At 35.6% G+C, this 26,646-nt stretch overlaps 1 protein-coding gene across 4 annotated transcripts in view; it reads right to left on the bottom strand.

Moving 5' to 3' along the window:
• PAPOLA (poly(A) polymerase alpha) overlaps nucleotides 1-26,646 on the bottom strand; it is a 59,450-nt gene that overhangs the window by 7,345 nt on the left and 25,459 nt on the right. For 2 of the 4 annotated variants that reach the window (XM_059373929.1, XM_059373931.1), the window contains exons 7-19: nucleotides 26,280-26,391; nucleotides 25,513-25,602; nucleotides 25,284-25,422; nucleotides 23,665-23,737; nucleotides 22,223-22,343; nucleotides 21,216-21,300; nucleotides 16,198-16,251; nucleotides 15,562-15,681; nucleotides 13,809-13,918; nucleotides 9,737-9,858; nucleotides 6,090-6,232; nucleotides 3,159-3,256; nucleotides 2,714-2,934 (exon numbers count right to left, since the gene is read on the bottom strand). In XM_059373929.1, coding sequence (XP_059229912.1) covers nucleotides 2,714-2,934; nucleotides 3,159-3,256; nucleotides 6,090-6,232; nucleotides 9,737-9,858; nucleotides 13,809-13,918; nucleotides 15,562-15,681; nucleotides 16,198-16,251; nucleotides 21,216-21,300; nucleotides 22,223-22,343; nucleotides 23,665-23,737; nucleotides 25,284-25,422; nucleotides 25,513-25,602; nucleotides 26,280-26,391 — 1,488 coding nt within the window. Of the gene's footprint in view, nucleotides 1-2,713; nucleotides 2,935-3,158; nucleotides 3,260-6,089; nucleotides 6,233-9,736; nucleotides 9,859-13,808; nucleotides 13,919-15,561; nucleotides 15,682-16,197; nucleotides 16,252-21,215; nucleotides 21,301-22,222; nucleotides 22,344-23,664; nucleotides 23,738-25,283; nucleotides 25,423-25,512; nucleotides 25,603-26,279; nucleotides 26,392-26,646 lie in introns of all 4 variants that reach the window. The other 2 variants (XM_059373928.1, XM_059373930.1) reach the window with 1 other exon arrangement.

Genomic DNA, 26,646 nt, shown 5'->3' with positions numbered 1-26,646 from the left:
ATACATAGATATGTACACACACACACATATGGTGATAATAGACTGTAGTTGTGTTTTCAGAAGTCTTTATCTTTAGATACACACAGAATATTTAGGGCTGAAATGCTATGCCTGGGATTTGCTTCATAACAAGGGAAAGGAAGTCGATGTGGAGATGGAGGAGGCTGGCCGTGGGCCGGTAAATGTGGAAGCGAAGTGATACAAACAGGACTGTTCATTAAAATTTTGTACATGTTTGAAATTTTCCATAAGAAAAAGTTTAAAAATACATAGGTAGCATCATTTAACCATACAATCCAGGGCAAACATTAGTCTATTTTTATTTTACATATCTGTAAAGCCTTCGCCTATGATGCAAATCAAGGGGCAGTACACCTCCTGAGCACCCTGAACCTGTCTGTACACATGTTAGCGCATGATTAATTAAGACCAGTGTTTCTTTCTGGTTAAAATTTCTAATACCAAGTACTCATTAACAGAGAATAAGAGATCCAGTTGAGGAGAACTCCAAAGTGATGATATTCATAATAATCTTCTCCTTTAGCACCATGAGATTTAGGCCTGGGTTCTAATCCTGACTGACTTTAATTAGCTTTATAAACAGAAAAACCACCGAAACTCAAGCTCCTCCTTCTGGGCAATGAGGAGATCAGCCTGTGAGATACCTCAGACCCTCACGTCTCTTGTATATCATAAAGCTGTTTTTGTTAGTCAACTCCATGAGGCTGCCAGAAACAAAACCCAGACTCTGAGAAAACATTAAAAAAAAAAAAAAAATTGCAAGGAAAAAAGGGAGGGAAGTCGGTTTTAAAGAATACTTAAGAGAAATCAATCAACAGCTATACAGGGATCTTATATAGTTACAGAATGGAACAAAGACTTAAAAAAAAAAATCACTGATGATGCAATGGGGGTCAGTTGAGCACTGACTAGATATTTGATTTTTCTAAGCAGGGTAAGTTTAGTTTGTTTATGCTTTCTTTTTTGTAAATCTTATCTTTTAGATACATGATTTAAAAAATACTGATGATATATGAGGTCTGGATTTTTAATTTCTGTAATACAGACAGAGGGAGATGGAAAAGGCCCAAAGAATGAAGGTGACAGAGCCCACTGTTCCCAAAGCTGCAGCGGAAATGACTCTCTACTTGTGTATAGACTTAAAATTGTCCATAGTAAGTTAAAAAATCCTATAATCCTACTGCCTTCGTATCTAGACAGGAAACAGGAGTGTTTTCTACTAAGGTAAGTGCAAATGAAACTACCAACATTATGCCGGTACTCCATGGGTCAGAGCTCTCAGGAGCCATTAAGGGATTAAACCATTAACAGAAGTAAACAGAATGAATAGGCATCTCCAGTTATCCTTACCTGTACTTTACTAAGATCAAAAGAAATGTGAATTCTGAATTCTGCAATGCTCTGCCAAATTCCAAACAAGTATCAAGAGACACACAAAATGTGCAGTTTCACCAAAACCAGCACACTTTTAGGTTGCTGCACTACACAGTCATGCAGCATTGGGGGTCTGAATAAAAGATTCCCAGGCCTAACTTCTGGAGTCTCTGATTCAGCGTATCTGGAGGAGGCTGTAAAATCTCTATTAGGAAGAAGGGAAAAATCACTCTGAAAAATTCTGATATACAAGCAAGGCTGAAAATCATTGCCTTAAGAATTAACTACAGATGGGTTTTCAGGATAGGAGTTGTAAAGCATGATATGATATAATCATTCTTAATTCAGGACCATTAGAGTGATAAAATTCATCAAGTTATTCATATTCAGTTAATAGGGACCATATTCAAAAAAAACCTAAACCAATATGCTTCAGAATAAGCTGGGGAATAGAACACTTACAAATTAGTGACAATAACATTTCACTATTACAGAGCAAAACACTCTCATGAGAAAAATCCAGATTTTTTTTTCCCCATTCTAAAGAAGCTTTGATGAAATAAGTAAATTCCTAAGGAACAAAATTTCAACCAAAAATCACAATGAAATTAGTTTTTCGACTGTCATCTCTGAGACAACAGTGACTGTCCTACTAACTGGAAAAAAACAGGAGAGTGAGTCCAGGGAGCAATGAAATTGTGTGACAAGCCTACTTACTTCTGTTTTATATTTCAAAACACACACCAAAATCAACATACACTTTTAATGGTTTCCCTAAAACTATCTGAGACTTTGGCAAGGCAAATTGGCCACTATAAAAAGTGAAAAGTATTGTGAGAAAATTTTCCTGGAGGATTGGAGGAAGCAGTTATTCAAGGTCTCAAAATTAATCTGACTTTAAACTTTGGCCAGTTATTCAGTAAGAATTCCCTAAAAACCTCTCAGTAACCCTGTAACACCAAGTACAGTGTAAGAAACTCTAAAACTCTACTTGGATCCTGGAACTATATCCAAAGGGGCTATCAAAGAATCAGTACACATAAAAGATACAGCTATGAGAGAAAGAGAAACTGAGATGACATGCTAAACTGTGCTATAGACTAGACAAGCTCAGTTTAAATGAGGCCCAGCTTTATGGACGAGATAGGCACTGAGACGGTAGAAGGGTGAAGAGACACTATGGCCCTAAGGCACTACCTAAACATTTTCTAAATGCTTTCTTCCTTGCTGCTCTTAATTTTGGCTCGCAAAGATTTTCTTCTATTGGACTTTAAAATAGGCAGACTGATATTCCCATGGCTAACTAATATATAGATACCTCTTCTGTTTTGGTTTTCTTAGGACTCTCTTCTTTATGAGGTGAGGACGTCCTCTTGACTCCTACTATAGGGTTAGGTATTTTTGTTGCTGCATTTCCTGAAGGTCTAGGTGGTGGGTTTACCAGACGTGTTGAAGAAACAACTCTGGAGACCGTAGGCTTTGGTGGTGGTGAAATGGCTGGCTGTGTGGCAGTTTGAGGAATGCTTTCACTCGATGTACCTAAGTAGGGAAGTACATGAACACCAGAAAAATTACAGTAAATCCTGTCAACAGCAAGTTACAAGTAAAGCTTTAGTCTGAGTTTTATTTTTTCATCGATAATAACACAGTAACATTAAAAAATTGAATTCGAACCACTTAACAAATAAAGCTACCCTTCAAAATGAAGGCTAACACCAAACACGGTGTAAGGATTCTCAAGTCTGTCAACCCCATCTCCTTACCCCCTGAGCTTTCACTGGAATTTACTTGTGGCACAGAAACTTCAGTAGCCTGTATGTTGGTCACAGATGCTGCTGTTACAGCTGGAGCAGGACTGTTTCTGCTAAAAGAAAAATTAAAAAAAAAAAAAAAAAAGGTGAAAACCGCAAACAGGAAAGTATAAAACTCCGTAACAAAATTTAATATGGAAATTATTATTTGAAGGAAAGGATTCTTTCATTTTACTTCTGTGTATACATCAGTAACTGACTTTATTTGATAAATATGACCAACAACCCAAAGCGCTTACTCTAAAGCAGTGCTATCCCACAGAACCCTCTGGAACAATGTCTCACAGCTGTGCTATCCAGTACGGTAGTCACCATACAGATGAAGCTACTCTGCACTTGATATATGGCTGGTGAGCAACTGAGTATTTTATTTTATTTAATATTAATCAATTTAAATCACCACATGTGGCTAGTGACTAGCCTATTAAACAGGACAGTTTTAAAAACAATCTGTATCTGATTTAGGGGCAAAGACTTAATGGATCTGAGGTTTAAGTAAATCCTGTCAAAGGCTATGAATAAGAAGATGGTCTAAGAAACAGAAATAAATTCCTAAAGGTTCGTGACACCCTAAAAGCAAACCGGTGGCCCAGATAAACAACAAAGGCTTTCAAAGCCATCCCTCCTCTTCTATGTTCTGGATCCTACTCCCTCCTGTCATTTCAGGAAACTGAAATCACCCATCCTTTACTCTATCTCTTCAACTTTTTTGTCTCAAATAAATCCTATCGCAGTTAAATAATCTCGTTTTAATTACCCCTTGCAAGAAAAATAAAAGCACAAAGTCCTTTGGTTATTCTCACTCCCTCGGCTACAGCTGGCACTCTGCAACTGTGGAACACTGACATCCTGACAAGGTGGCGGCGGCAAGAAAGGACTTCGACTTTTGGTGCCTACAAGACATTTGCATTTAACCAGGGCCGTCAGCTTATTAAAGCTTTGGAGTTCGGGGGCGCCCGGATGGCTCAGTCGATTAAGTGTCCATCACTTGGTTCAGCTCAGATCATGATCTTGGGGGCCTAAGATTGAGCCCTATTTCTGGCTCTGTGCTCAGCACAGGGTCTGCTGGATTCTCACTCTTCCTTTCTCTCTGTCCCTCCCATTCATGCTTTCCCAAATAAATAAATCTTAAAAAAAAAAGTTTTGGCGTTCACTGGTACACAGAAGTAAATGAAGTCAACAAGCGCAGATGATCCCACTCCCCCAGGGAGAATACTGAGCCAGGACAAGAGCATCCTCAAAGGCACACACATCTAATGATCTAAACAGAAAGGAAGAGCTGGCCAGAGCACCACCACAGATGCAGAAAGAAAACCAGAAAGAGCTGGCAAAATGGTTAGAGCATAGTAAATACTCAAAATATGCTAAGCAAATATACAAACTTAAAATCCAGAAGTCTTATTTACAGATGTTACTCAGTATTACACGGGAAACTGTTGTTTAAGCTTCTGAAGTTACTTACTTCAGTTACTCTGAAGTTACTATTTTACATACAGGTGCATGAATTCAAAATACAAAAGGCTTTTATACAAATCCCTTTGAAGGTAACCTCGTATTTCCATTAAAAATAAAAAAGACTCTACAAGGATACACTGGAAAAATTTATAGAAGATTAAACCTAAATACGCCTTTTTGTGTTCTAGTTCTTGCCACCATAGCCATCTTATTTCTTTTGTTAACAAAAATGTTTTAGCTGTGTTAAATGATTCTAAAGACACTTAATTCTTTAAAATAAATAAATAAATAAATTCCTGTAAATAAAAGCAGCCTACAAAGACCTTCACCTTCCTTAGAAGACCCCTAGTATGTCCACACATCTGCTCCCCAGCTATACAGATGTAAGCAGCCCCAGGACAGAAAGGCGATTTTGTCCCTCTTGTCCATTCTCTTGTCCATTCACCATACTCCCCGGAGGCAGGAGAAGCCTCAATACAGATCTTTCTTAAGATGGTGTTACGTCCAGTTAAACCCACCATAAACTGAAAATACCTTAAGTCGAAGATGATTTAATACCCATAACCACCAACCATCACAGCTTAGCATAGCCTACCTTAAACATGCTCTGGACACTCTCATTAGCCTACAACTGGGCAAAACCACCTAACGCAAAGCCTGTTTTATAAAAAAGTGTTAACTATCTCCTGTTATTTACTGAATATTGTACTAAGAGGGAAAACCAGAATGGCCGCAGGGGTGCAGAATGCTTGTGGGCGTACTGGCTGCTGACCCTGGGAGCGAAGGGCTGACTGGGAGCTATGGCTCACTGCTGTGCCAGGTACCACAGGAGACTATCATAAGGTGGTGTACTGCTACTCTAGGAAAGGTCAAAATTCAGACTTCAAATTATGGTTTCTACAGACTGTGTACTGCTTTTATACCGCTGTGAAGTCAAAACATCTTAAGTCAAACCATGTTAGTCATGGACCATCTATATGTGAAATCTGAGGGATTACAGCACTAACATTCATTCACATTTGAATTAAGATACACCTGTCTCAAAAACAGAATACAAGTACAACACAATAGGATAAAAAAAATTACTTTCCCCCCAAAATAAGTTCAACTGCTATCTTGAATCAGAAGGAATAAAAATAATATGCTAAATAGAAGACTCTTGGGGTGCCTGGGTGGCTCAGTGGTTTAAGCCGCTGCCTTCGGCTCAGGTCATGATCTCAGGGTCCTGGGATCGAGTCCCGCATCGGGCTCTCTGCTCAGCAAGGAGCCTGCTTCCCTCTTTCTCTCTCTCTCTGCCTGCCTCTCCATCTACTGTCAAATAAATAAATAAAATCTTTAAAAAAAAAAAAAAAAGAAGACTCTAAAAAGAGGATTCATCAAATGCGTTTAGCGAACAGCCAGTCCACTTCCCTCCCTCAATTTCCTTACCCCTGAGAGCTGCCAGAACTGTTCAATGGACTGGTCTTCATAGCACTCGTAGGTGAAGGCACAGACATGCTGTTATCACTGTCCATAGACAAGTCGAGGCTGCTGTCATTCAGAGGCGTCAATCTGACACCTTCTGTTGAATGCTGCAATTAATAAAATATTTAGTCAAATATATATTTCACCCACATCTTTTACTTTGAAAAATGATTCCTACTACACAGCATAAATCAGTAAGTGCATGAAAACTCAGAAGTGTCATGCTGACTTATAATATAAGGTGAAGATTTCATAGATACACACCTTCTGACTTTTAAGAGGCCTGACTACTCTACAATTCTTCCATGGGAGAAAATAGGAGAAAGGAATGCTACATTAAAAGGACACATTCTCCACAAGATACACCGCACACTAAAAAGCACTATAATGTGAAAACACATGAATCTTAACTCAGACAACTATAAATATATACAGACACATACACATAGAAGGGAAAAAGTCTTAACGATAAACCCAATACTAGCAATAAATATCTCTGGCTTTGGGGATTGTGACCAATTTCTAATTATTCTACAATGAACATAAAATTGAGTAATATCAAAAAAAATAATCAAATAAGTACAGCACAGTACCACTTCTAAACATCTATAAATGAATGAGGCTCTCCCAAAAGAAAGAATTTCTGGTGCTCTGACTGCCAACTTAGAATTTTAACACGGTACATCTAATAGTATAAATTATCCTGTGAAAATAGAAACAGCAGAAATAACTTCCTGAAAGTGAAACCTAATATCCACATGTAAATCCTAATGCTAGTCCTGCTTCTCAAAAATCAAAGCACTCAACATGTTACTTAATAGAGGAAAACCCAAATAAAGCATGATTTTTAAAGAACTTAGTTTCCGTTTCTACAATCAGTAGTATTGCAATATCAATTGATTTCTTCAACTTTTTCTCCAGAATACTTTTTAGCCTTGGTGCTCCACTTATCTACAGAAACATTTTAATGGAGATGACTGCATTGCTGACAAAAACCCACTTCCCATTCGTGTGTCTGTCTGTGTGTGCATGTGTGTGCTCCAGTTCCCCAAAGGACAAGACATTCTTTGATCTAGCACTACAGACATTACTTTTGTACATAAATCAATATTAATCAAATGGGGAAGATGAGACCTGGCAGAATGGAGAGGAAGAGAAGGTAATGCCACATGTTTATGAAGTCAGTTGTGAAAAGAATTTTCTAATGAGCTTCTTTCCTATGCAAAAATGCTACCAATTTCATTCTCCACCAGTGTACAGTAACTAAATTACACGAAATCTACATAGTTACCTTCCTGCCCAGGTGATCAAACATCTGTGAAACAACAGGCCACTGCTGAGGATGATCTATGAACCTGAAGGTTTTAACTGGCTGGTTTGAACACAAAACAGTTGCTCTGCTTTGCCTATGTCTATACCAAATTTGGCACGAGAGACTTCAGTACCAAGATACCATAAATGTTCTATCCACACTTTCTAATAAAAGATAAATAATGACAGAACATACTACAAAGAGAAATAAACACACGTGCACTGAAACCTAGGTCGAATTCACATCTCCTATTATACAACCATGGGCAAATTTATTAACCACTTGGTTTCCTCTATTAGACAATACCTGTGGGTTGTTTTATCATTAAAAACATAGAAAAACATTCATACAGTGCTTTGCAAATAAACAGCAGTTAATAAAAGGAAGAAATCAAGAAGAGTCTAAGAAAAGATTCATGGATCTAGATTTCTAGATACTACTTCTAAAAACAAGAAAGTGTTTTTTCACTACAACTTAGAAATAATCCAAATGAGGTCAAATAAAGTAAAGATATAGTCATACTATAGCCACACAAAGAAATACTAAGCAGCCACATTGTATCTGTAATGTAATATAATTTGGACACATAATAAACACCCAAAAAGCAGGTCACAAAAGGGCATGTACCATCAAAAACCTTTTAAAAATACATGATATGTGATTACATATGTGCACCAAGAGACTATGCAGAAACACACACTGGAATGCGAAAAGTAGCTATTACTGGGTGATGAGAGTACGGTTAAGCTTTATTTGATAAATAACAACGTTTAGACTAAGTAAGTTATTTCTGAATGCTAATAATCCTTTTTGTTTCTAGATGATTATATTTAGATAGATAATACCTTAAGAAATAGAATAAAAATAAAATTTACTTAAACTATACTTTTGTTGTTTCAAATAGCAACAATACCATGTGAATAGGGGTTTTAAAAGGTAGTTGGAGAATAAAGGGTTCTGGAAAATCTAATTACCTCAGATATAAATAGATGTTTTAATAAAATAGAAATAGCTAAATAATGTTAAAGAACGTAACAATCTATTTACATTGACTTCTGAAAACACACAAAATGTTTATATGTTTTTACATGGAGTAAAGACACATTTAAGTATGGATGCTTAAACTCATTAATAACACCAAGGAGCAATCAGAAGACAAATGTCTGGTTTGATTATTTTAGTTTAAAAATAAAATCATTCAATGGCAAACTTTATGTATATTTTATTACAAATAAATAAAATGGCTTGAGAAAAGAACAGTACTTTTTGCCACTTTCTAGATTAGTTAACTCATAAAAGCATTAGGATGAGAAGAAAACAAGTCACATAAAGGCTTTAATGTACCAAGTTACTTTAAAAACAAAAGTGCCTTTTAAAACTGCATTTTAGACCAGACTCAAAAAGCAAGTACCTCTACCCCCAAGTTATGGTGATGGCAACAGAAACAAATACGAGCATTTGCTATGTGCTAAAGCACTAGTCGAAACCACTTTCTACAGGTATTAACTCATTTCATCCTCACAAAATATCTAATGAGGAAATTATCTTAATTTTAGAGAAGAAGCAAATCCAGAACGTGATGTTCATTATACAGGTGGCACAAGTCACAGCAGGGAAGCAGTGGAACTGAAACTGAGCCAGCCTATCTACTCCAAAGTTCTTTGCCTTGATTTGGATGCTTATATCATACTATATGCTACACTTTTCTTTCATATTCTCTTAAATAATATATTGTTTTACATTTTTTAAACTTATAAAATTAAAATTATTAAATTATTAAATAATACATATTCATCAGAACCTTTTAATTGAACATACTAATATATGTAGCTCTGACCCATTCATTTTCACTGCAATGTATATTCCATTATAGAAATTAGCCACTTATTCTTGAAATCACATAAAGTAAAAATGTAACTGTCATCTCTGCACTAAAATTCTAGTATGTCCTTTACAGTAAGTTTTAATAAGAAAAAAATGTCCTTTATAGTTATTTAAAGAAAAAATGTAATAAGTAAGTCAGTAAATAAATAAATTAAAGAAAAATAAGGTAAGTCTATGTAAAATAAGGACAGAAAGCATAGCCACTAGTCTGTCTGAGGTCTCCAAGTATGTGCAAGAAACACGCCTGGGAGCAAGGTTTCACAAACTGGAACTTGCTCCCTGGAACAGATTTTTTAAATGCTGTGATCTACTTCAAGCATGACTTAAACGGAGTCTAAATGCTTAAGTAGGGATAGGCTGAACACAGTAAAAACATTATGCTAGTAATGCTTTTGTAAGTACTTTCTAAATTTACCTTTTTCTTCTTCTGAAGAACATGACTAGGTAGTAGCTGATGGAGTTGCTTTCTTTTTACATGCATTGCTGCAATTTTCATGTCCACCTCAAACATCTTGCTGTTTATTGCTTGCCTATAAACTACACAATTATGAAATTGTTACAAGAAACGAAAACATTTTAACAAAGACAGTTAAACCAGGATAAACTATTCTAAGTAAGGATCACTTTCTATCAATCCTGTGCATAAAACTATCAGGCCAAAATTACCTCTCATCTGACATAATCCATTGCCTAATCAAACTCTTAAGTACCTTTTATACCACGAGGTCTACACAATGAATAAAAGCACAAAGTATACTAACTCTTCCAGTTTATTACTCTTAAAATAATAACTTTAAAGAGGAACTCTAAAAAAACAGCAGAATTTTGGGGGGGGGGCTTCTTCATACCCTTTTGTGCTACCACTATTTAAAATTCTAGCCCAATTACGTAACAAAAGCAGCAAAAGTCAAACTTGACTAAATCCAAAGATACCTTTTCAAAAATGTGCAGGATAAAACTTTAAGTATTCACCATCTTCTACTGTACAATAACTCAAATAACAGAGGTCACAGGCACAAAAAGAAAATGCTAAAAATAAATTCATCCAAATTAGTTCCAGAATATCCCCAAATGGAAAAATTAATTCATTCAGTCATATGACAAATTATTTATTGAGCACTTATACTGTTTCGCACTGTTCCGGGCATGGGGGATACAGTAGAGAATGAGAGACCAAAAGAACTTCAAGTCTACATTCTAGTAGGGACAATACAAAAAACAGGAAACAACAAAGTAAAAAAAAATTCATATCAAATGATGCTAGTGCTATGGAGAAAACTGAGTAGGGAAGAAAAGAAGAAGCTCAGCATAGAAACTGAGAGGACATCAGAGCAGAGACTGAAATCAAAGTGAAGTAAGCAAAGATAACTGATGGAACCGCATTCCAGGGAGATCCAAGGTCAAAGACAAAATGTCCTCAGTTGAGAGCATGTCTGGGATGTTTGAAGAACAACAAAAAGGCCTTTGGAGAGAAGAAAAAAAATCAAAATCCATAATCCCTTAAGAGCAATTCTAGAAATCCCCAAAGCTCCCAAAACGTAAGTTCTTCCCAAAATTGGCACCAAAACTCATCTGGTAACAACAAACCCTGATCTAACCTATTTGTGGCTATATGGTCTCTACCTTTGCTTAATGTGAATCCCGAACAGTTCCCTAAAGAAATGCTGTCATTGACTACCAAATGTTGCTCCAAGCCCTACAAGGAATATTACCTTTATTACCTTTCTGGCCCCAAGACATATGGATAAAGGATTTTAAACTTAAAACAGGAAATGAGGCCGGAGACATAATGAGTAGTCCAGATTAGGTAAAAGCTTACAAACCACAGTAAGGAAGGACTTGAACTTCTTTCCAAATGAGAATGGTAGCCATTACAGTTTTTAAGCAGGCAAGACATGATCTGGCTTAATATCATTTCGTATGCTGGCTGAGAATAACCATTATACCATTAGTAGCTGGGCTAGGACAGACCAAGGAGACTATAGTTAATGAGAGTAATACAACAGAACAATGATAAATGGCTTGGACTAGTGGGAAAGCAGCAGACAGCAATTAGTAGCAGGAATTTCAACGGATACTAAAAGTAGAGACAAAAGGATTCTTCATCAAATTATGAGAAAAACAGGAGTCAAGGAGGACTCTAAGATTTCTAGCTTGAACAACTACAGGGATATAGCTGCCAATACCTGAGATCAAAAAGATCTGAAGAGAAGCTGGAAGAGACTGGAAGTAAGAATTTGAGTACCGAACATATTAAATGTTTTATTAGAAAATCCCACAAAGAATGCAAGCTGGTATAGCCACTCCCAAAAACAACATGGAGGTTCCTCAAAAGGTTGAAAACAGAGCTACCCGAGACCCAGCAATTGCACTACTGAGTATTCCTAAAAGATACAGATGTAGTGATCTGAAGGGGCATGTACAGCCCAGTGTGTATAGCAGCAAAGTCCACAAGAGCCAAGCCAAAATATGGAAAAGAGCCCAGATGTCCATCAACAGATGATTGGATAAAGATGATGTGGTGTGTATATCCAATGGAATACTACTCGGTCATCAAAAAAAAAAAAAAGAAATCTCACCATCTCCAACAATGTGTACGAAACTAGAGGGTGTTATGCTAAGCAAAGTAAGCCAATCATCTGAAAGTAAGACAGTCATCATATGATCTCGCAGGCATGTGGAATTTAGGAAACAAAAGAGAGAATCATGCAGGAAGAGAGGAAAAAATAAAACAAGACAAAATGACAGAGGGAGACAAACCTAAGAAACTCTTAAGAATAAGAAACAAACAGGATTGCTGGAGGGGAGAAAAGTGGGGGGATGGGCTAACTGGGTGATGGACACTGAGGAGGGCATGTGATGTAATGAGCACTGGGTGTGATGGAAGACTGATAAATCACTTAATCTCTACCTTTGAAACCAATAAATACATTATATGTTAATTGAATTTAAAAAATAAAAAATAAATAAAATAATAAAAATAAAAAACAGAAAAAATCCCACAAAGGGGGAGCCTGGGTGGCTCAATCGTTTAAGCATCTGCCTTCCACTCAGTTCGTAACCTTTGGGTGCTGGGATGGGGCCCACATGGGACTCTCTGGTCAGCGGGGAGTCTGCTTCTCCCTCTCCCTTTGCCCCTACCCCCTGCTTGTGCGGGGTTGTGCATACTCACTCACACTCTAATAAAATCTTAAAAAAAAAAAGAAAAGAAAAAAGAAAATCCCACAAAGTATTCCATTAAAATGTTTCAAGATCCAGGACAACTGAACACTTCCCTCCCAAAATAAAAATTCCTTGAAAATCCTGATGGTTCATTAGCACAATCTTAGATAAATAATTGAGGATGAAATGCACAAAACAGATTTTCTAATTCAAGTATCTCTACACAATTTCTTAGTTTATAGTTCAAGATGACATCAGAATTTTTACTCTGGAAAAAAACACTTCTGCGCTATTCAGCAATGGAGTTACCACCCTCCAAATCTCACCCTAAAAAAATGTGTATGAGTGTTTTTGTTGTCAGTTATTAAGGGTTACTACTTGCTAGGGACACTAAATATCCCTCAGTGCTCCCAGTGTTCCTCACTAAGAATTGTGCCATATGCCACTTATATTCCTAAAAATGAAAAACCTACTTATCGATTATTTGAGAGAAATCAACTCAATTTTTCATAAAAACAGAGTCTTTTTAATCTGAATTTTCCAAGGAGGCAACTACCATGGGTCTCATTTAGAGTTCATCTTGTCTCATTTGAAAACTTAAACTGCTACTGTATCACCAACAGCAAGGCTGTTGATGGTCAGAATCACAGTGGACAGCACCACACCTCCAGGAGCAGCTCCGGGACAGCATACTGCTAGTGATCCCACACACAGTGCAACCACCTTCTAGTCGCCACACTCGCACATTCATCTCTGTCTCTATACATGTTTACCATTCCCTTGAAAAGTTGTACATCTGTGTATAGCCTTTGCTTCTGTGAACTACACCCATTTGTTCTTTAGACAAACTATTCTATCTCAGTTCTCTCTCTCAGGGTATGGGTGAATCTGAAATGTAGCTCTAATCACCCGATACTCTACCTGTGAATCAACACTTGAGTCTACTATATATTTGATACAAAGAATAAAATTTCCTCACATCACCAGAAGTCTAGCTTGTCAATGGCTAAGGTTCAAGATTACTGAGGCAGTCAGACACAGACTCAGTCTTCTACAAAATCAAATTCTCTTCTAACTTCAAAAATAACTGTTAATACATTAAAATGGTCCTACTTAACTTTAAAGCTACAATGCAAAAAAAACCCTCCTTATACATTAGATATTACTGAAACTAATAACTAAGCCAAAACATTACGATTATTCTGATAATCACTGTTTAATTTTCCCAAGTAAATTAACAGTTATTGCAAATATTACTATGGTACACATGAAGACAAATTAAAATATGCAAGTTACGTGTTTGGATCATCCAAGGAGAGATATACCTGTATCTGTGAAAGACTGAATATCATAGGTGAGATCAACACTGAGATTTTCTGAGTTTTCTGTTTTTTTAAACACTAACCCAATCACCCACATGGTGCGAAATTCTTCCCTGCAAAGTAAGAAAAGTGTTACTATTTTATCAAGACTTCATGAAAATGTTATCAATGTGGTTGACAACCTGAGGTATGTGGAATACAAATGTGTCAGCAAACTAAGTGAAGTTCTAAACCAAAATTCCATCAAAACTATCCCCCCAATGCCTGTTGGGGTACTAAGAGCCAATGTTAATGATGATCCCAAGTATGAAAGGCACAACAAAATTATGTTCAAACTAACAAAGGAAAAGGAATAATGCATTTTAGAAAAATCTAAAAAGAGAGAGAGAGTATTCTAGACAAAAATTTTAACTAGAACTTAACATATAATCCTTAAAATTTTTAAACTCAGTTGAAAAGGTGGCATGAGGGGCACCTGGATGGTGCAGTTGGTTTGAGCATCTGACCATTGGTTCGGGCTCAGGTTGTGATCTCATGGGTCACGGGACTGAGCCCTGCCCTGGGCTCTGCACTCAGCACAGAGTCTGCTTGGGTTTCTCTCTCCCTCTCCCTGTGCTTTTCCCCTGACCCCTGCTCTCCCTTTCTCTCTCTAAAACAAATAAATCGTTTTTTAGAAAAGAGAAAGAAGAAAGACGACATGAAAGTAATTTGACTACAGCACAATAGCAGGAACAATGGGTGATTCAGGTACTTTTGAACATTCAATAATCTATGTGCTGAATGGATCAGTCTTTTAATAAATTAAGACTGCAGCAACAAAAAGTGATAAAAAACTCACATAACAATTCTTTCACAGGACTGCAAAAGAAAATAATCTCTATCAACAAATAAGAGTAATGGCCATACCACGGTCACAAAATCTCAAACGATCGGTTCCCCTATACTTTTCAATCTTTCTTTAATGCTACTTTATCTTTTTTAACTTCCTTCACCTTCCAAATGCAATGAAGTATAGGCAAAGTAGAATCTCAAGTAAATAATACAGGAACTGAACCAGAAACTGAAAGACCCTTAAAAGAATAATGGGAGCCTTTTATTAACCAATCTTCCCAGTGTTTCAGAATCTAACACAAATCAGATTTTTGCAAGGTAAATTTATTTTAAATTTTTTTTTAAAGATTTTATTTATTTATTTGACAGACAGAGATCACAAGTAGGCAGAGAGGCAGGCAGAGAGAGAGAGAGAGGGAAGCAGGCTTCCTGCGGAGCAGGGAGCCCGATGCAGGGCTCGATCCCAGGACCCTGAGATCATGACCCGAGCCAAAGGCAGCAGCCCAAACCACTGAGCCACCCAGGCGCCCCTGCAAGGTAAATTTAAAGCATGTTCTCTCTTTCAAAAAATTAAGATGAAAAGCAAGACATATTTGGGATAGCAGCTATTCTGATGACTGTATACCACGGGTGAGAAGTTTCAAGAAATGCTAAAAGGCAGATATGCATCATTTGAACTCTAATTAATTAATAGGTATATCATTAGACTATTATCAAAGAAAAGTATTTTAATACTGATTTTTCTCAAGAAATAATTTTTCTCCTGTTTCCAATCTGGAAAACCTAATCTACTAATCTCAAATTGGTTTTGTGCCATATATGATCAACAGAATGGTGACTCTAGTTATTAAAAACTGCCTAAGCTTCTATGAGCACAAGTTAAAAAGGAGAGAAGGAAACTAGATGAAATTAGAAGACTGCTTACTTGTCAGGATTTTCTTTGGGTGCTGGAAATGACTGGGGATTCACATGCGCCAGCGTAATAAATTCATTCTTCTCCAAACTGCCAACCAGGATTCGGATTTTTGATTCCACCAAGCCCACCCTGAACAAATGTCACTTAGTATTAATGAAAGTTCTGGTTAATTTAAAAAAATAAAATAAAATGCACAAAGTCAAATACGTTTACACCAAGCAGTAAAATGAAGATGATACTTAAATACACGTGAGGGCAGTTCAACCATCTGAACTTGCATAGATAAAACCAGTCTTAGACTCTAAACAAAAATGCTGAAGCAAAACTGAGGAAGGATTATCAAGCCACATTTCAAACTAAGAAGGTTACAAAAGACATTCCTGCAAATATTTAAAAGAAAAAAAAAATCAGTAAGCTAAAACAAAGAACTTTAAATATAGTTAATAATATATGGATGTCCGTAAGGGAAACAAAAAACAAAGTTGTGGATGAATCCCCAAGTGCCTACACTTTGCTACAAGTAGGAAAGTTCCATTTTTGGATAAAACCAGACTGAATGGGAGGACAAGCTTTCTCCCATCTGTTGTGTTCTGAAGCTATCTGATTTTTGCTTATTTTCTCTGTAAAGTCTAATCTTATACTCACCATTCTAGGCGTTGTTTTTCTGTTGGTGCACTTGCTAGAAGTACAATATAATGCCTTTGGAGATAAAGACAACATGCTATTTATTTTATTTAACTGCTTTGTGCTGGATATTAACACCATAATGTAAGTTTTGTGACAGTTCTAGATCAGTATCAGTTTAGCAAGGGGGACTGCAATCTTAAGATATACATAAAATCCTAAAAGCTCAATTCCTCGTTTCTAACTATTGGTGGGTTTAGTTGTTCTGAAAAAGAGTGATTTTATAAATTATCCCAAAGCAGCTTAGTTCAAGAACAATAAACAAACATTAACTGATAGTCTGGTTCAAAGACTCCAGTGGAATACTTTATATCTATAAGCTGCTCACTAAAATATAATCTATTAAAACCAAGTTTTTTTAACAGAAATAATGTACCAAGCCTCTAGCCACAAAAACAAGATCACTAATTATACATATTACATCAGTAAGCTCAAAAACAGTTCAAACACACCATGCTTTTTAACTCAAATTAATAGATAGCAAAAATTAAACTGAATACTAAAGACAGGCCTCGTGATTTTTTTCAAATAACACCATAAATTTCTATTAAAAGGCAGACATGACTAACATGAAAGCAAAGAAGAAATCTGATTTTTATGCAGAATCCAATCCCATTAAATTGGAGAAAAGGCAAGTTTTCATTTTATAAAATGCCATCATAACCAAATACTAAAAATTTAAGTCTTTTTAAAACAAACTATTTAGAACTAAAGTATAATTCATGTAATTTTATGATATTAAAAAAGTCCAGTCCAACGTACTCTTCCACAGAACCCATTTTAGAGGTGCAAGAAGCCAAACTTCTTACTAGAAACTACCTCACAAAAAAAGCAAACTGACATTACCTAGTATGGGCACTAGTCTGAAATACCAGAGTAGGATGGAAATTTTTTAATTAGTTAATTCTTTTTTTTAAAAAAGGCTGAAACCCTTATCTTTCACATATTATAAATAAGGTTTCGGACCAAAACCAAATGTCTGACCTAGGCCAGAAAAAGACTAATAACCCCAGTTCAAATTAGCCATTAAAAAAAAGAAAGAGAGAAAGAAAGAGAGAGATGTTTAGGTTAGGGACAGTGGGAATTTGGCAAGTTAAAGCATTTTTTAACCATTCTTCCTTAAAATACTCCATTTGATTACTTATTATTTACTCTCATTAAGTAATTGAAAAACAGTTATGATTCTTCCTAACTATGTAAGCCAAGTGAGACTTGTTTATGTACGTCATCTGTAACATAGGGTAATGCCTCTTAGTGGCAGGGAAAAAGTGAAGCTCAAATGATCTAACTTCAAGTATTTATCAACAAGGTAACAGAGGTAGTATGTATAAATACGAAAACATGTAGACATATATGTGAATATGCAGCTCAAATCCATATAGACCAATACTTCCCTTACCACCAGTTTAAATTTGTTCAGTATTATTTGGATCAAACCAAATATACAGAACAAACACAGGCGGCTCAAATAAATAGAAGTTAATAAAAGTCACATAAAAGCACTAAAAGCTCATGCATTTTACGAACACAGAAACCCACTTTCAGAGCCCTTAAGTTCTCTTAAATGCACTAAAATCCTCACGAGCTCAGTCAGCAACCTGAGCAGATTGGGCAGGTGGGGTGTGGGGAGGAAGATGGAGAAGAGCTCTCTGACAGAAGCACGACAACTTACAATGAGAGACAACAAACTATAAAAAGCAGGCATGTGCACAAAAAGCAAAGTTGTCTGCATTCACCTAGGACAGGGACAAAAGTCTCTCAGTCCCTAAACTACTCTTACCACACTATTTAAATGGATGTTCTTAATCACCACCTGAGTCTTCAACAAATGATGCACAATATTCTCTATTTACAAAGGCAAAACATACAATCCATTTGAACAAAATTTTGGTGGAATTCAAAGTTTAAAATTTTGAAGTTTAAAAAGTTCACCTTTGGTACTTATTGTAATGAGGGAGGCCTGGGGAGTGTGGTTATGTCCTTTACTCAGCCACATCTAAGCAATTTTAAGCAAAAAAGGATATATAAAATACAATTAAGTTTAATAGAAACAACCTGCCATTAGGAATCCATTTATAAAACAAATACTCATCCGGCTAAGAAACTGAAACCAAAATACCAACCAAATTTGTTAAGTTTTAAAAACCAGAACTGGTATTCAATTCCTAAGGTCCCTATCAGAAAACAGAGAGACCAAGAAGTTATTTCTAAATTTAGACTACTTTTTTTTTATTGCTGTCCCAAAAAACGTGATCTCCAATTTCCAACTGCCACCATCATTTATTTGCTCAAGATACTCAAATTCCTTCAGGAGACACTCTCAAGTCTTAATGCAAGTCATTAACTTTCCCTCAAATTTAAAGATCTCCAGTTTCCAGTAAAAAATTTTACTATAAAAATACATCTCCAATGAATTAAAACCTATTTAAAAATTCTTAAGAACAATTTAGCAGCTTTTATTACCTAATAACCTAACAAATACCTTATTTACCCAAAAAACAATATGTAAGCAGGTTTCCTGGCCATTTCATCACATTAATATTTTACCTGGGTAGATTATAGCTCAAATATGTGTACTGAAAAATCTAATCATCTTAGAGAAAAATCCTTTTAAGTAACTCGGGACCCAAGAATTAAAGTTCAGTATTTTAAGTTTTTAAAACATTTTAAGGCTAAATTCGTCTATTCACACACACTCCTTGAAATCGTGAATAATCTTATACCTTAGGAAACATGCTGGCCTCTTGCTATTACCTTTCCTTCCTCTTTTTCCTAGTGAAATGGAATACCTGAAGTAAGTATTCACATTTCCTATGTGAATGATGATTTTACTGCTACGTGTCAACCTGAATTATCTTAAAGGAAAAACATGAAAAATGTCTTCTTATAGTTATTTAAAATTGCACAAAGCAATGCTACCCCTTTTTCTCAAGGAACACTGAGATCTTCTGGAAGATGACTTGTCTGCTTTTTTAAGAAAATGAAATTTTCCCATGCTTCCTTCCCTTCTGAGAATGATAGGTAGGTATATTACAATTCAAAATCTAATATTTAACAAATGGCACTACTTTCAGGATATACTTCAAACAAGGCTTAACCAACTCAGACTCAAGAGAAAACGAAGGATTTCAATTCAGATGTACAGCCGATCTGGGGGGTATTACATTTGATATGTTAAAAGAAAAATTCAAATCAATGACTACCTCTACATTCTAATGATAGTAAGCACTAGATATTTATAGAGATGACATTTTTGGAGAAGTTAAAATACAAACAGGATTTGATATAGATAAAACTAGCGCCTTACTGTCACGTTTTCAAATCTGCTTTCTCGGGACTCACAGCTAAAACTTAAATTTTATGATAGAATTTCCTCTATTTGGTGCTACCTCCTCAAACCTAATCATACTTGTGAAGTTGTTTTTGATCACCTAAAATAATTTGTTTCAAGAAAACTCACTAAAGACAATAATCTATGATCCTTCATTCAGTCCACTGAAGACTTTTTAAGTACTATTTGGCGTACAGGACAACTTAAAACTTCTAAAAGACTAAAGATTAAACAAGGTTCAAAAAAAAAAACCTTCGAAGTTATGGTAATGCAAATGTATTGTATTCAAACAGACGACACTATCAAGGTTTCAATTTCAACAATTAATCTTTCAAGTAAAGGAAGCCACTTGAGTACTTTCAAAAACTTCTTTCTACCCACCTTAGTCCTATGAGGAAGTGAGACAGGAAAAAGAATGATTCTAGCTTAGTCTTTGATTCTCAGGTATTAAAAGATGCTGGTATTTTTCTAAAAAACCAGTTTCGTCCTTATTCTCCATACAAGCAATTACATACTTTGATGTTGTAGTCTTAAATATCAGAATATGTGTTTATTAGTTTAAATGTTCAAAGGTACTTCCTCAACATCAGTTAAAATAAAAAAACAACAAAAAAAGTTATCCGCCAAATGGAAAAGCACAACTTATGGGGAATAAGTAATAAACAAGAGCATTCAATGTTATGCTATTTAAATATTTACTGACAACGCAGTGCTCCCAGAACACAACAATTAAGCTGGCTCCATATTGCTTTTTCATGCAAAAGATACAGAAACAAAACACAGAGACATCATGAAGGTCATCATTCTTGTTTTTAATTGGGGAAAGAGCATAAAGCAATCTTGCTTAGATTATTACAAAACACAATCCAACACAAGATCAAATGGTCAGGAAAGTTTCAAGCATTAAAGAAAAAAATTTTAAGTGGGACTTTGGCAAGTTTTCAGCTCAGGGCAAATAAAAGTGCAAGTCCATTGTTTTTTTAAAAAGTAAGATTTATTATAGCTTACAATTTTCATCAAAACCAACACAATCAGGCTTTTATCCTGTACTAAGGTATTAAATCATTATATTAAAACCATTCGTAAAAAATATTACACCCACTTAGATTCCAAGAAAATTATTTGTAGAAATATCTGATGGGCTTTATTAACATTAGGGGAAAATGGTAGGCCAATCATGTGCTATAACTAATGGAAACACTTCACTGACTCTATGTCCGCATTTTATTAGCTCTGCTTATGGTTATATAGAATCTCAATGGTAAGTTTCCAGAACTTGCAAAATACTTCGTTTCCTAAGAGAGAACAGTAACTACAGATTTTAACTGCTCACTCCTCTGCCAAGGCATATGGATTGAGTGTTCTGGTGATGACTTAAAGACGCCTACAGAACTAGTGTTGCTACAAATGTAGGAGTTTGGTTACACCAGGCAGCAAACTATAGGGGCTACACTTCTCCTCAACAAAGGAAAAATAAAGGGTTTACTAAAAACAGTACACCCTCTGTGACAGGAAGGAAAATTCTACGGAAGATGTTTAAAGGAAAATTTTAAAACTACGTTAGTCTAGCAAGAAGAGATGTCACATACGCTACCATTAAACCATTACTTAAGAGAGCAACATGTCTGACATGCCTTAAAATACATACTTGTACTTTTGAAAGAAGTTTGGAGCTTCAAAAAGTTTGGACCACTCTGCCTTACTCAGCAAAATTTCATCTGTGATAGCAAGACCTAAATTAAAAACATATTAGAATGTTGGCATGCTTCAGTCTAACAATCTAGAATTTTAAAGATCTTAAACATACCACATGCATTCACTATAATCCTAAAATCGTAACTTTAACAAACAGCAATTTCAGTCTATGACCTTAGAAGACAGAGATTCTCACATAAACACTTTTCAAGAAGGTGGAGGAGTTTTTGAGAGCCAAATTTTTGGTAAATTACCGTTACTCTAAATGCCATGCTCATAGGATGGCTCTCTCCAAAAAGTGAAGCACTGTAGTTAACCAAGAAAGAAAAACTTCCCATAAGCTCTGATTCTGGCCTCTCTAAAAACAAGCTTCCTGATGTTTCTAACATTCTCCCATGAAGAGAAAAGAATTTTACACTCCTAAGTTTGAAGTTGGTAGTGGTACAGCTACTTCTCTTTCCATGACTATTATCAATCAAATCAAATAATCCTATTCCAGCTACTTCCCTCAAAGACCATTTTTGGCAATGAAACTGGAACTGTACTGCTGGGATTCAGAAAGTTTACAGGTTCTTCCAAATAACAGGCATTTTGGCCCCAATCCTACTCAAAGTATATAGCTTGCTAAAAGCATCTCTTTTGTCACCAGTGGAGACAAGCTGGTATCATTTTAAAACTTTACAAGGCAACCGCACAGCACTAAAAGTAGCCCTTAAAGGGCCACCTAAAGGGAGAGCTTTAAACTGGTTAACTTTCTAGTCTATAATCAAAAATAATTGGCCTCAAAGGATAAAAACTGAGTTTTTCAAGTCAATTCTCAAATACATACTGTAATCAATAAACACCAAAACCCACTTCAGTGACTGCTTTCTTCATTTTAAACTGCATAGCCAACTACTGGGTCTACAATGGTATGTAGATCCTTCGTGTACAAAGGAGAGCATAAGGATAAACACTTACCTTGTTTAAACTCCTCAACCATGACCATCCGTGTTGAAACGGACACATTGTACGTGGAGTTCTGTTGTGGGTATGCTGGTGTAATTATAGGCATAAGATGGTACCTATCACTGGGGTTTACCTACATACAACAACAGCCAATCAGTTTCTTCAAGTACATATGCAACAGACACTTGGACTTTTTACCCCTTGTTAAACTGAACCAATGATTACATTTTACGTCATTCATAGCTGGAGTTGAGAAAGAAAAACCATGGAAGGCGACATTGTTTTTATAGGAATTCTTCACAGAATCCGAGATTTGGTCTCAACTAAAGGTTTGCTTCGATCATTTGGGCATGACTATTTTGGCAATCTTACTAGAAACAGTGTGCCTGCCAAGCAAAAAAGGTTCTAGTTGAGCATCTACTGATGTTTAGTTTTTCTTTTTTCAACAACAGAAATGGGGATGCACACACAATTACACTTTTTAAAAAGGTCATACTAAATAGTGTTCTGTGCAAAACAAATTTTAAACAAAATGGAAACATAATTTTTAATACATCATTAACTTATAGGAAGTATAAGCTTCTTAAAACATTCTGAGGCTGTATTATCTGTGTTATCATTTTAAGAAAAAATGAAATTACTTAGTAACTTATCTTAACCTGTATACTAATGATAACTGACATATTTCCACAAAGGAAACTATCAATTCACTTCCTTCCAAAATTAAATGACTGAGGTTTGGAAAACTTGAAAACGGATAGCTTGATGTAATTAACAGACTTAAAACGGTCATAATTTTCAATACTGTAATAAAATAGGAAATTACTGGAGAAAAATAGAATTTTATAGACCTAAAAGTCTTACTGAAACCTCTATTTCTTTTATCAATTAATAAAGTGCATGTTGTTAACATCTAAACTGCATAAGCGGTTCCCCAAAAGCAGAACAGAAGCTCTTCTTTTATCCCAACCAGGTTTTTGTAATCTGAAATATCCAAACCAATTTTTACAATTACATCATAGTAATTAGAGTGATACTGCTCAGAAGTTATCTGCCACATGTAAACGTTAAACAGTTTTCCTACCACAACCCAATTTTAACAGAATATTTAGATCAAATAAAAAAATACAGGGATTTTGAGTATCCTTTTATTTTTTTTAAGCACAAATGCCCACACAAACTTTGACTTACAAGGTAGTTCTATATAGAATAAATTAAAAATGTTAGTGAACTTGATATTATAAACTATGTACAATTAAAAGGAGTTTACAGGGTACATAATTATGCTTCTCACATCAGAGGACAATTATAGTTGAGGTTATCTAAAAGAAAGTGTAATACGGACATGTCCACTCATACATAAAAGGACGGGAGGTCTCCCTGAAGATTATGCAGATGATTTTTACTCGTTATTGCACAGTGCGAATTTGTAGGGGAAAAAATAATACACTAACCCTTGGGTCCCATACAGGCAAATTAAGATTGCATTCTTCAGGCTGTTTCAATAGCACTGGATTTGGCCATTCCCTGTTTAAAAAGATTGTAGCACTTGATAAGACTATTGGATATTACCATCTAAACGTATTTTGTTAAACATACAGCATTTGTGAAGGTGATCCTTCTTCATTCATTCTGCCCTCTTGATATTTATCATCTTTTACTCCTAATCTGTTGATGTTAAGACGACTTCAAATACTTTTCCTCTAACTATGAAATCAACTTAAACCATCTGGTAGCTTTCTCAGGCTGGTAAGTCATACATCTTCTCTGACTCTCAAAGAACTGAAAAAGCACTATTTAAATTAGAAAATACTATCCCAAGACATCTGATGTGTTCACCTCAACCTTCAACAGGATAAACCCCTCCTGGAAGAAAAAAGTCCTAGCCTCATACTGGCTACATCCAAAGTCAAGTGAGGGTGAAAAAGTTAACTCATTTCGGCAAAGGAATATGAATAATTACAGAGACGGATTAGGGAAATTTTCTCTCACAACCTAAAGGCTCTAACATGAATGTGTGTGATGAAACTTTGTGATACAAATAACTTTGTTTTCAAGACGCATTCTACGAGTTAGCTACCTCAGTTCTTTAGCGAAGAGATTAAAAATTCAAAAATATTTGCCATCCTTCGTAGCAAGCTTAGCTTCTTAGAAATATTATTTACTATGTATGTGTAGCATTACAGAAATTATGACACTCTTTAGTCCATCTCATCAAAACTGATATATGATTAAGCACTATCAGATCTGTATATAATAGAATGTGTACTGAAAAGTGGGGCAAAGTTCTATATTATAAATCTCTCTAATAACTTAAATTTGTATAAAATAACTAAAAAAGAACTATTTTTGCAGAGGGAGGAGGTACAAGGTTTGGCAAGTACTGAGTGGGAAGACAGATCTCAAAGATCAATTTGATTAAAAACCAAGAAACCTAATCTTTTAGGCCAAAGCAACTAATATGAATTGGCAATCTTTTTTTAGCTTACTTTTCTTAAAAGAAATAATGATTGACAAATGTGAACACGGTGAAATGAAGACGCTTTAAAAAACAAACTCTCCTGCTTTAACAGCTAATCTCAAAGGGATGACGAAATTGCTATTTTTTACACATTTATAGTTATTCTTAAAAGCTTTTTATATACATTTATAATATTTTACCAGAGATAAATGGGCAGCTGAAAGCAAAAAAATAAAATTTCCAAGAAAAGAGCTACAGATTCAGAAGAGTCCGAAGAGTAAAAGAAGTGGTATATGTAATTTCATCCATACTTCCTAAAACTGATATAAATTAATTGGCTTTTAGCAGGCATGACGGCTAAAATTCTGGGTTTATTTAGAGGAAACGGAAGCACAAAAAAAGCACCTGCCTTACTATCCTGGGAAAGCTAGGGAAAAGGAAAGGAATTTAGGTTTGCCATTTTATATACAACATGATCTCCCCAAGGCTACCTAAATGGCTACATCATGAACTAAAATTTGAATCTGAAACCAGCTGCAGAAATGTCATAGAAATAAGACTAAACTTCAGTGTCTACAATCAATTTTATTTTAATATAATCTAAACACATACCATTTAGAAAATACCAAGAAAAATTTATGTACAAGAGTTGATGCTATTGCATTTGGATAAAGCTGGCAAGTTCTTGCTACTAGCATAGCCCAGGAAACACCACCGAGGAAACCTAATATATTGGAATAGATGTTGTGGCCTGTTGATAAGGGAAAAGCAAAAAGAAAAGTCAGTGTTGAACAACAGTTGAAACGTTTTTAATAAGCTAGCCAACAAATTCTGAACTCACGTTTGGCCCACAGTTTGATAGCTCTCAGAGTTAACCTGAAGTTGTCAATGTTTGGTACTAGATGTAAAATTTCATCGGTTACCCTGCAACCTGATTAACAGGGAGTGAAAAAACAGAACGTTAAATCATCAAAAGTTTAATGATGATGTTTCTTTTCAATTTTCTAAGACCGATGTCAAACTTAAATAAAAACTATTTCACTGAATCAGTAACGTTAACTGAATAAAAAGGCAAATAAAAAATCTAAAACTTTAATCTCCTATCACAAATACTACTATAAACCAACCAATCTGCCTAATCTCAAACTTTGACTGTATAATTAAAACTTGTTCCCATCCAGATATACGGACAAGGGTTTAATCCATTGAAGTTTGCAGGAATTGTTCTTTGAGAACAGGGTAATAGAAATGTAAATACAATAGTGTTCAAAAGTAACCCCTTGAAACACAACAGCTGAAAAGGTTATCAAGAGTGTACGATCACAATTAATTAGGGTTACGCAGTGAAACCTAAACCACTAGTAATAGAGTACAAATGTCTGTCTTTAAATGCCCCAGGAAGAAAAAAAGTAACAGTGCAAGATACTAGTAAAATAAATTACCACATAGCCCCTCTGCAGTCTTAACTATTAAGGAAAGCATATTTTATCCGACTCACTATGGGTAAACAGCAGGGCTATAAAAAGTTCCATTTTAAATCTGAGGTAAAACCTATTTTGCATTTGACAAAAACTGTTATTATGCAAACAGAAGTAGGTTTTAACATACCATTAAGACTTCTTATGCATCTTATATCTAAATTCTTAAGCAGACTGTCATCTCGTAAGTCCAAGTCTTCTGGAATAGTCTGCAGTGCTAATCTTGCAAACAAAATATCAATCTAAAACAAAAACAAAACTTAATATTCCATACCCATTGGACTATTTTTAAGGCATTTCTTTAACAAAGAAAACACTTTAAATCTAGGATCTTCTTGGGACGCCTGGGTGGCTCAGTTGGTTAAGCAGCTGCCTTCGGCTCAGGTCATGATCCCAGCGTCCTGGGATCGAGTCCCACATCGGGCTCCTTGCTCCACAGGGAGCCTGCTTCTCCCTCTGACTCTGCCTTCCACTCTGTCTGCCTGTGCTCGCTCTCG

This window comes from Mustela nigripes, chromosome 13, assembly GCF_022355385.1.
Source record: "Mustela nigripes isolate SB6536 chromosome 13, MUSNIG.SB6536, whole genome shotgun sequence".
NCBI lineage: Eukaryota > Metazoa > Chordata > Mammalia > Carnivora > Mustelidae > Mustela > Mustela nigripes.
The sequence above is the reverse complement of the archived record's forward strand: the minus strand, read 5'-3'. Positions and strand labels throughout refer to the sequence as shown.